We start from the raw sequence: 11,455 nt of genomic DNA on the forward strand, positions 1-11,455 counted from the left end.
AAAAAAAAAAAAAAAAAAAAAAGTCTGAAGACACAAGCTTGAGTCTTGACAACTCTGTGTTACAGAAGGTTTGTTTTTAAAGTTAGCCGTCATTCCTTGTTTTGTCTTTAAGAGTTTGTTTTTCTAAAGTGGTGTGTAAAGCCTCAGTGAATATTTGGGAATAAAGGTCTTCTCTTTAGTAAAACCACAGGGCTTGTTTTATAAGACAGCTGCTTCCAAGAAGAGCCTGAGCTTTCAGTGATCAGTTAAGGGTTTGATAAATTAACCTCTTGTATGAGTACTGACCATGTCTCCAGCTGTCCTTACTTCTTTATCCACTACTATAAGTGTGTGTGTGTGTGTGAGAAAGAGAGTACGGTTGGGGCTCTTGTGACTTTACTTCCTGTACAAAGCATGAGCATCTCAGCAAAATATGCCACATAACAGAGCAAATACTTCATGACTTTGATATCAATATGGTGCCTGTAAATATATATATTTATACATATCCAAATCCTTCCTTTGCTTATTTATTCAGGACACTCCATGTCTGTGCATATGAGCGTCCAAAAAAAGGACAGCGTATTGTCTATGTTAGCTGAAGTTTTGTGACTTACTGTCAGGTTTTTCACAAATTTCTCTGAAATTCGACAATTAATTTCTGTGTGGCACCAAATCTTTGGGACCCTAACAACTCTCTGGGCAAACAAAACAAAACAAAAGCAAACAAACAACAACAACAACAAAAAAAAACCTTTTCTTAACTCAGCAGAAAAAAATTCCGCTGAATGTTTCCCGTTGAGAGTCAGAATTGGGGCGTGAGTTTTATGTGCACTAAATTTGCAACTGAGACCGAGGCACACATGCTGGGAGTGTTGTGGGGGCTCGATGGAGGCTCGATGGAGGCATGCAGAGGCAGATTCTTGACTTTTAACACGTTTGGTTTAAGTTAAAGCCCGTCAGGGAATTTTTTATTTTTTTCGACCCTTTCCATTCCAAATTCCATCCCCTCCACTACTTTAGTTCTCTGAGCGCCTACAAGACAAGTGGAACAAAGAGGAAAAAAAACGTGAACTGACTTCACCGTTTGAGGTTTTACAGCTTGATTCAAAGTGCTGAGCCATTCACTTTCACAAATGCCAACTATTTCTGTGGTGGATGCATTCATTTTGCTTTTATTATTGCTGATTTTTTGAAACACGTACGCCAAAAAACTTGCATTTTAGTCTTCTTCACCACTTAGTGACACTTCATGACTAACATGCTTTAAAAGCAATGGAAAATAAAAAAAACAAAACAACAACTGTGCACTGAGCTGAGCTGACCGTGTATTTCTCTTAAAATCACAGCAAAAATAGCTCACTGGTTTGCACAACCTTTCCATTAATGCTCTTTTTGTTTCCAGCATAATGTACGATTTTTATTATTGAAAATTCAAATTTCGAAAAAGACTCAACTCCAATAATGAAAACCAGTGAATGGTACACATTATTCAGCCAGGAATAACAAAAGAGAAAAATGACATGTTTAGCAGCTCCAATTAATTCAGAGGAAAATGTGCTTCAAATTGTATTAATGAAATAAAAATAATTTACAGCAAGCCTGTACCATGGTTTAATGTGCAATAGTTATTCAGCGATGATTAAATACAATCAGGGAAGTATTTTCAATAAAACCATCACGATAATGGAGGTAATGTACCTGAGAATGTATGAGGAACAGCAGGTGGGTGAGAGGGTTTTTCTGTCTGACGCTGCATCCTGGATTCACGTTGGAACAGACAAAAACATCTGCACATGTATGTTTTTCTATAAGTGTGGTTGCGTGCATGTGTGTGCATGGTTGCATCTGCATGTAAAGGAAACCTGGTGAGGTCTGACAGGCTTTGTGGTGGCAGAGTGCTGCAGCGAGCAGCGCAGAGCCTGCAGCCTGCTGCCACCAGACGCTGTTTTCATTAATTACTAAATAAAAACAAATTGTGAAACTAATTGGAAAGAAGGATAATTCGTTTCCACCTACCAGAGGCATTATTCAATTACCTCTGTGTTTGCTCCCTTCCCCCCCCAATAGAAAGCTTAACAAGCGTAGCTGTAAAAATGTATAAATCAACGACCGTGCAACGAAATTACTCCATCTGCTTTTAGCACGGCTTCTCTGGAATTTCACAAGCCGCGCCACAGCGTTTCTTGCCGGAGATGCACGTTTTGAAAGTCTGCACAGGGGAAAAACAATAATAATAAGCGTGACTTAAAAACTTCCTTTTGGTGAAGTTGAGCTGTGTGGCGGGCGTGTGTGTGTGTGTGTGTGGTAGCATGGGATGTAAAGCAGCAATTTGAAAACTCTAATATTGAATCACACGGGGAGCCAAATTTCGAACTGACTCATAATGGTCATGGTATTGTGTCAGTGAATTGTGGTCAATTTTGTGGCAACTGATTCATTACGAAGAAACTGAAAGGAAACTTTGATTTCAAGGAGGCTTCCTTTTCCACTGCGCTCACCGAACTTTCTTGCTGAGCGGCTCAGCAGCCACCGCGGCTCTCAGACAAAGAATCTGAGTTCTTATAATCCTCCTATGTGCTCTCACGTCACACAACTCACACACACGGAGAGAGCAAACACTTTGCCCACCTGGTTGACTGGGGGGGAGATGACCCCTGTGGGCGTGCTTTGCTTTCGATATGACACTAGAGGTGATGCGAAGAGTGCAGAGGGAGGCGGAGAGTGGGCACGAGGCAAACGCAACAAGGGTAGTTTCAAATGGTGCGGTTTGAAGCAAATACACAAGTCTTTTGAAGTGAGATTCTGAACAATGAACAGTTCACATCTTACCTGTTGAAGATGACTTTTGAAAAGACCTCAGGGAAGTAAAGTTTAAAGCTCACAGCTATTCCGAGACCAAAGCAAAATTCTGCCATATTAAAAAAAAACCAACTCCATTCTCGAAGCTTTATAGCAATTTACACAAAAAAACGACATTTTACAGACCTCTACACGACCGTGAGTTTCATATTACATGATTATTCTGGCCAAAATATCCTGATATTCACAAGGCGTGCCACAGCCACTAATTAACCATAAAAATTTCTGTGTAAGCAACCATGTATTGAGAAACTGACAAAGACGTAAATGTTCAGAAAATAGCAAAGATGACAGTCATCCAGTTTGGTCTTGGTTTGTTAGCTCATCGGCCCGATCAGAATGAAACTCTATTTCTCCAAACTGAGGTCATACAGAGGCCCATCTATAGCAGGTAGGATGATAATTGTTTAGAACCTTTCCACTGAAGCCTCATTTCAAAAATCCTATTTCTCACTTTAGGTTTGTTAAGAATATGAGTGTATCGTCTACATAGTGGGAAACAAGTGCTGACACAGTAAAAGGCATTCACATATAAGGTAAAACTGGACTGTCTGTATCTGAAATCACAGATTATTATAAAATACTGAAAGTTGCTGGGTTTTTACCTTGAAGAAGCCCTTGCAGCCCTCACAGGTGCGTACGCCGTAGTGCTGGCAGGCCGCGTTGTCCCCACACACCGCACAGGTTCCCTCTCCTTGGGGCCCGCGAGGGGGAGGCGAGGGCAGGCTGTCTCCTAGGAGAGGACCGCAAGGCCCGAGGGCCAGGGAGCGGAAGGCAAGGCTGCTGCCCCCAGCCCCCCGGTGCAGCTGGTACATGGGCTGCTCCAGGGGCGGACCGTGAGGGTGGGACACTGACGGCGAGGACGAGGAGGAAGAGGAAGAGGTACGGACCAGCCCTCCTCCCAGGCTCTCGTAGCCACCAACGCTGCCGCCGCTGTGAGGCGGGGAGTGCTGGTAAAAGTGCTGAAAGCGCGGGGACTTGAGGGGGCCCGTTTCCAGGCCCGAGCCCAGGGAGTGAGGGTGCGACGGAGGGGCCAAGGTGTGCTCGTCCCAGAGGAAGGAGGTGCCGTGCTGGGGTGGCAGGGATGGTGTGGTGGGAGGGGAGGAGGGGGACTGCTTAAAGTACAAGGTGGAGGAGGACATGGCCTCCAGCGGCGGGGTGGTTGGGTAGCTCTCCTCCTCCTTCTTGATGGCGGGCCTGTGCGGGGGCATCTGGTACAGGCATGAGGACTTGGGCTCGTAGCTCCCCTCCACGAAGACGTTGAAGCTGGGCAGGGAGGTGGTGGCGGCGGCGGCCGAGATCTCGCCCCCACCCAGGTCCAGCTTGGTGTAGTCCGGGGTCATGAGGTCAGAGCCGTAGCTGTCGCCCTGGTAACTGAAGGACTGGCCGGAGTAAGCTGAGCCTGGGGGGGCGGGCCCGTACTGAGCCTGCACACAGGGCATGTCTGCGGGGACACACAGCACACCGACACGTTAGAGCTGACTGAGACTTTACATTCAAGGGGCTTTTTTTTCCAAGTGTTAGTCCACAAAATCACAGTTGTTAAGCAGAAAATATAATTTACTGACATAATTGTTCAACTCATAAAAACTAAGGGATGGGACTTTTATTTTTAAAAAAAAGCAAAACAAAACAAAAAAAGAGGAAATGCACATACAGGCAGGTCAAACATTCAAATAATGACTAAAGACTTCTGCACAGCTCTATTGGAACAGGCAGTTGTTTTTCCTCCATCTCCCAATGATTCACAAGTCTTATCAAAATGCACCTTTCAACTTCTTTAAAAGAAACAAAATCTTTCCACTCATCTCTCTTGCACTTGGCGTTAGAAACAAACTGTAAACTTCAAACACAGTTCATTTTTTGTGTTAGTTTGCTGAGAGGGGAGGGGGGGAAGCTGTTTATTTTTATCAGTGTGTTTGTGTTTTATGGGTGGTGTGAGGTGGGTTAGTCAGATGGCAAAGCAGATGAGATGGGATTAAATAATAATGGAACCCCATGGTGGTGTTGGATGCTAACCTTCCTACACACACGCGCGCGCGCAAATAAACAGAAAGGTTTCTTCTGAACTGACTCAGCCTTGAGTTAAACCCGCTCTGATTTAATTCTGCCACTGTCACAGCAACAGGACACCATCTTTTCTTCTCCAGTCAAACCTTTTAAAGCGCACACGCACGCACGCGCCACTGCCCAGCGTTCGAGAAGTAAGTGCGCGCGTGCCGGGCTAATTAGTCCCAAGCTAGCTCAGACGGAGCTAGGGGGACTTCGAGCCGTTTTCGCTCGTCGCTCCCGAGCAGGAAACTGTCTCCACCGACGCCCGGCGGCCGCGTTCAGCGCCTCCCTCCGCGGGGCACGTCGGTCCCGCGTTGGTCGTTTAAGCCCCATCCGAGCGGACTCACTCACTCACTCACTCACTCTCTCTCTCTGCGAGGAAATTAGGAAAAATTTTTACCTAGCTTTCAGTCCAGCTTCAACAACCAAAAATTAAAATAAACTTGACAAAAACGTCCCGTCTACGCCCCTCTCTCCAAACCTCAACAAACTTAAAATACCCCCCCCCTCCACTTTGCCCTGAAATTTAAGTTTGCCTCACAAACGGCAGAAATGACACTCATTGCGCATGCGCACTGAAGTCACACACCTATACAATTAATTTATAGCTGCAACAAAATAGGCTGTTAAAACAGCTGCTTAAAATTTTGTACATTAGTGTGACATTTTATTTGTATTTACGCAGTTGTGTGTTCACCCAACCTTATTTGATCCCTGTCTTACCTGTTTATATTCTGTGTCTGTTTTAATCAGTCTCTTTGGTCCTAGTTTGTACTGTAAAATGTCTATATTTGTGGTAAATAAAGCTTGATTTAATAAATAATAGATGGAACACATAAAAGCATAGATGATCATAACCATTAAATAAAAATAAATGCTTCATTTTATGGCTACATTTTTGTTTTTTACATTATACTGTAGGTGCAAAAAAATCTATAAAATTAGCCTACATTTTTCCTAAAGCAGACTGAGCTAAAAATACTTATTTTACATTTTTACAATTAATTATGTAAGCCACAGCAGACAGTTGTCTATGGCAATATGCCAAGCAAGATTTGTTTCTCTTTGATTGAGGATATGAGTCAACCTGTACGTCTCGTCATCGTTTTTTTTTCACCCCCTCTTCTTCTTCTGCAAGTGACCATCTCTTCAACCCACGTGGAAAAAACACATATGGAGCGTTATGGGCGTCATGGGGCCTTTCTTTTCTTTGCTAAATAGTTTTCGAGCCTCCAAAAAAGGAGAAGAAGAAAAAAACACAACTGGGGAGATGAGAGAGCAGCGGTGAACTTTGTGGTTGTGTGTGTTGTGTCAGTAGGCCAAACCCCATGGTGAGTCCACGTCCATAGTGTGTGTGTGTGTGTGTTTGGAAGACTCTCGGCACCTGTCATGTACAAACACACCCTCACAGCGGCTCATTAACTTGTCAGGAGGGTATAAGTTTAAATAGGGTGTTTAAGCTGACTTTGCCTGCAGGAGAGAGAAAGACGAGGTGAGAAATGTTAACATGAAACATTTCAGTGTTCGCCTGCGTGAGTCAGATTAGTGGAGAAGCCTTTGAAGAGCATGCACGCACACACACACACACTTTCCTCACAGTGATGTTCAAGATGTCAACACGGACCTGTATGTGCTCATTCAGCTAATAACATGTACCCTCATCCTAAAAAGAACCTGTAGAACAACTTCTGTCACAGTCTTTGCTTCCCTCGCTCAGCAACACACACCCAGTGCTCACAAAAATATATCTCAGGTGGGGTTTATGACCCTTCAGACTCCAACACCGCCACTGGATTGTTCTATATGCAAGTGTTTCAGTGTGTGTGTGCGTGTGTGTGTGTGCAAGCAGGAAGAGACAGACAAGCAGAGAGGTGGTGCAGCACGGTGAGGCGAAAGGAAACAGTCTCTAACCTCGAGGTGTGCATTTCAACTGGACAAACTGCAGCTGTTCCAATAACTGAGTGCGCCTGCTCATTGTCAGAATGCCATAGATCTAACAAAAATGAAAACATGAAGTTGAAGACATGAGCAAAGAAAATAAAACTCATTAAATTGTGGGGAGGGAGGTGGGGGTGGGGGTGTTTGAACTGAGTGTCCTCTCACACAAAAAAACACACAAAGCAGAGAGACGACACAACGCAGGAAAGTGACACAGATCGACTGTTTGAGAGCTTCGTTGCTCGAATCAGCCAAAACAAAACTGTGCGGGACTGGAAAACACACCGAAACATGACAAACATTAGTTCAGAAAAACTTCACAAGAGTGAGAAATGTTACCAGCTGCAGGATTTGAGTGAGCAGGTCTCTAAATATTTGACCTGAAAAGGCACATCAGAGGGTCACCAACACGCCTACAAAGCATAAAACTACTCCATTCCTCCATTTCATCAGGAGGGAATGACTAAAACAGTGTTTAGATTTTAATTTAACCCTAAGATTTGACCTCTGAGCAGACTTTTTCAGAGCTGCAATGCGCTTTGGCCATTTGTTTTTCCCCCGTCCTCGCCAAACAGCTGGCATCAAAAAGCGGCACCAAAGCTGCGCAAAGAGACCCAGCAAGCATCAGCAGAGAGATGGCAATGGGAAGGAAAGAAAGGAAGGAAGGAAGGAAGGAACGAACGAAGAAGTACCTGGTGAGAGAGCTTCGCGCTGAATGGTGCTTGGTGTCCGGGGATTAGGGGTGGCGTGGCTGCGGCCGGGACAGGGCTCCTGGAGCTGGGAGGACTCGGGATCAGATCGCCGGGACTCCGAGCTCGTCTGGGCGCGCTCTTCCGAACCTGTGCCTGATGGAGGGAGGAGGAGGAGGAGGAGGAAGGGGAGGAAGGGGGGACAGACGTGTGGAGGGTTAAAGATGGGCTGTGTCTGCTGTACACCGGGTGAAAAGGTGTGGACCATCACCGACAACTCACTGGATGTTCCTCCGAGTTCCTCAGAGAGAATCCCAACTTCATTTAGCAAACTCAAACATTTTAATCAATTTAATTCTTCAAAAAAATAAATACATATATTTACTATTTTTGCGCCATGTAAAGACATCGGGACATTAGCTCATTTTAGTTTAAAACATGCAACGATTTGAGAGAAAAAAAAACCATAACCTAATCAGATGGAGATTTGCAGAAAAGAGACGAAAGATGAAAACTGCATGTGCGCGCGGCGCTCCAGAAAGCGACAAATTGCAACACAAATCCATGCAGATTCACCCTAAAAACAAATTAAGACGAATACTTACACGTTTCTATCAAATACATATACATTCTGATGTTATATGAGACACTGAATCAGTGCTAGAAAGGGGAAAAAAATATTAAGAACCACAACTGAAGATCATGCGCTCATTTCACAACTTGCACTTACGTGGGCGACAGGTTTCATTCTAACACAAAGAAACGCGCTCAGTTATTAATATTATTATTAATAATAATATTTTTATTATTATTTAGGTTTTTTGCGCACTAAAAGACGGATTCAATAGGAACTAAACTACTTCCCGGCAAAAAGAAAAAAAATATCTACAAACCTACAAATGTGAGAAGTTTTAGAAAAGCAGTCTGAGCCAGTGCGTCCGGACCATCACTTCTCCTGCCTCTGATCGTACCGGTCTGCTCAAGGTTCATCCAGAAGAGAGAGACAAATCTGGGATTTTTTTCCCCCACCCCCACCCCCTTCTGTCTGTCTTTTTTTTTTTTATTATTTTCTTTAGAGAGTCGGACCTGAAAGTTCAACCAGCGGGACTCCTGAGCTCGGTGCGTCTCCAGCTCCTCTCTCAACTGGAGGAGAGCGCACGGCGGAGGGAGGATTTCAAGGCCCAGAGCGCCCCCTTTCTGTGACACACTCCTCAGCATAACCCGCACACACTCGCTCCCTCTCTTTACAGACACACACACACACACAGAGAGAGAGAGAGAGAAAACCACTGATACGGTCAAGTCAGGAGACCACTCGGTCTCCAAGAGCTCGTGGACAAAACCAAAACTCTAATAATCGACTCTGAAATCTAAAGGTGCCCAAAACTTTTGCGTCTTTCATAATCACCTCGAACCAGTTTTAAGGGGAAATATTGCAACTCATCAAACTCGTTTCTTTTAAATCAGGATTTTGCTTTTGTGGCCTACAGATACTATTGTCTGAAAATATGAAGAATTAAACTGAACAGAAAGACAAACCATGAACAACAGAAAGGCAAGTCGAGCTGTATAAGCATTATTTAATTAGGGCTGATTTGGAACAATTAGGTCATTATTCAATTCTGTGTGGAGCCACTGGAGTGGAAAAAAAAACAGGAAACACATTTATGCCTAAAGGGACAATTTGGTTAAGGGGAGTCTTCAGTGTAAAACTGATTCTTTTTTAAGTTCAAAGTGGAATCGTGCGTAAATGCGCACAATTTTTTTGACGGGTTGTAAGGAGGACGGGACATATTTTTTTTCTAAAACGTGAGATTTTCTTTCTGTTTCCACTCTCAACATGAACAAACTCGTCTCCTCTCTTTCTTTCTTGTTTTTTTTTTCTTTTTTATTCCTCCCACCCCAGCTCGGCTCGAGACACCGGAGGGGCTCTGGCTCCGCGCGCTCACCGGTAACCAAGAGAACCACATAAGAGCTGCAAAGCACGCGCCCCGGAGCGCCGGTAGGCCCCGGTAGCAGCCCCCCCACGCCCCCTCCCACACACACACACACAACTCTCCAAGCAATAACCCCGGACAGCGCGAGGCTTCCAGCAAACAGAAGCAGAGAAAAGAGAGGGCAGAGAAATATATGAGTACTGTAAATCAGCCCTGAGAGGGGGGCTGTCAGAGGTGTCTGCCTGCCTGCGTGCGTGCGTAAAACTGAGATTGGGCAAGGAAACAAACAAAGAAAAAGAGAACAAAATCAACAAGTTTAAGCAACCTAACTTGTTGGTTTTCTATCAGAGATTATCTAAAGCACATATTACAGTGTCTTCACATGGTTTCAGGTCATGGGGGGCTTTAGAACTGAAACGTGGTCTGAGTTGATTGTGTGTGTTTTATTCTGGCACCGGTGGAGTCAGGACACTCCAGGAACACTAAGCACTCATACATCAGTCTGATCACTTTAAATATAAGGGCCACTTATTAATCTGATCCCAGCCTTAGGGGAAATGCAGAGAAAGCGCGGAACCTCCCGAGTCCTAAAATTTTGCCAAGTCAGTTTAAACTCCAACACACCACACGGTGACAGAAACATTCAAACCAAGACCCCAAACTTAAGATACCACAGTGATTAAAAACCTGTCACTGACAGCACAACCTCCTAATTAGAGGAGGAAAAAAACCCCACATCAGCTCCTGTCTGAATGCAGCCTGGACTATTCTCCACTCAGACCCATTTGTGCGTCTGACTCCTGCACTCCTCATTGTCTGACTGAGAGAGAGGCATCTCATTTCCATGACAACCGGAAAGGATATGATACCTTCCCGGCGCAAATTAAATTCGAGTTCAGCTTCATGTGGAAGAAGCGCCGCGCAGCTCCATGGGAGCAGCTGGACTTTTAGGCACATATCAACAGGTTCCAGGCGCAAAAGAAGTTGAGAGAAAAAAAAACAAGAAGCTCTATACGTGACATGCGCTCGACTTCTACTCAGCATTGTTGTAACGCGCAGCTGAGAGGGTTCGCTCTATATGAATATGATCCATCCTTTCATCCATTCATCCATCCATCCAACCATTCATTCAGAGTTTACTTACTGGTTTGCTGTGAAGGTTCCGTCTTTACATGAGGTGTCCCGTTTCCATCCAGAATAATCACAAAGAGTTGAAATAATGCCGAGAAGAGTGACTTAAATACATCAGAAATTTCAAATAGAAAAAGTTGTCGATCCTCGTCTTACTTTCTTCTAAAGCGTAAAAAGTAGAGAAGGTAAAAAACAAAGTTACAATTAAAAAAAAACATACACACGTATATAGATATATAAAAGTAAAAGTTGAAAGTCCCGAGTTTAAGGAGCGCGTCTGCGTCCGTTTCCGCGAGCTGTCTGTCAGTGCTGATGGGTGCTTTGCAGAGTTGTAACGCGGGCTTGTCTGAAGGGGAGAAAGTCAAATAGTGCATTTTATCTGCGCTCAGCCTCCACATAGGTATGCGCGACGTCAATGTGACGCCATGGGAGAGGTGACGTCACTCGGAGGAGAGCTCCCTCTCTGGCGCTCCGTACAGTACGAGACACATAAGCTCCGAGCGGCCGTGCCAGAGAGGGAGAGACCGAGGGTGGAGAGAGAGAGGGAGGGAGGCGGAGAGGGGTGGAGAGACGATCAGACAGAGGACAGAGAGGGAGGAGGGAGGTGGGGGAGGGAGTTTGGTTTGATGGCTGCAGGGCAGGAAGCTGAGGGGGATCCGCCGGGCGAGCTGGCGGCAGCGCAGCGTGCGTCTACCCGAGCTCCCCCCCACTTTTTTTTTTTACTTTCACTATTTGTAAAACTTTAAAATGAGAGATTTTGATGTTCAGACTCACTTTGAGTTTTCAGGGGGGCAGCTTTCTAATGAATAAAGGCACACGAGTGGTGGAAGAAGTGTTTAGGTCATGGATATGAAACAACCGGGTCCC

General features: G+C 44.8%; 1 protein-coding gene across 3 annotated transcripts in view; it reads right to left on the reverse strand.

Annotated features, from left to right (window-relative positions):
* The window catches only part of nr4a3 (nuclear receptor subfamily 4, group A, member 3), an 18,985-nt gene extending 8,247 nt beyond the window's left edge, over positions 1 to 10,738 (reverse strand). The window contains exons 1-4 of one of the 3 annotated variants that reach the window (XM_017424919.3): positions 8,418 to 9,474; positions 7,524 to 7,676; positions 6,805 to 6,886; positions 3,447 to 4,285 (exon numbers count right to left, since the gene is read on the reverse strand). In XM_017424919.3, coding sequence (XP_017280408.2) covers positions 3,447 to 4,285; positions 6,805 to 6,886; positions 7,524 to 7,676; positions 8,418 to 8,738 — 1,395 coding nt within the window. In that variant the 5' untranslated portion in view covers positions 8,739 to 9,474. Of the gene's footprint in view, positions 1 to 3,446; positions 4,286 to 6,804; positions 6,887 to 7,523; positions 7,677 to 8,413; positions 9,475 to 10,601 lie in introns of those variants that run through there. The other 2 variants (XM_017424920.3, XM_017424918.2) reach the window with 2 other exon arrangements.
* Positions 10,739 to 11,455: the final 717 nt, after the last annotated feature.

The sequence above is a fragment of the Kryptolebias marmoratus genome, linkage group LG16, assembly GCF_001649575.2.
Source record: "Kryptolebias marmoratus isolate JLee-2015 linkage group LG16, ASM164957v2, whole genome shotgun sequence".
NCBI classification, from domain to species: domain Eukaryota; kingdom Metazoa; phylum Chordata; class Actinopteri; order Cyprinodontiformes; family Rivulidae; genus Kryptolebias; species Kryptolebias marmoratus.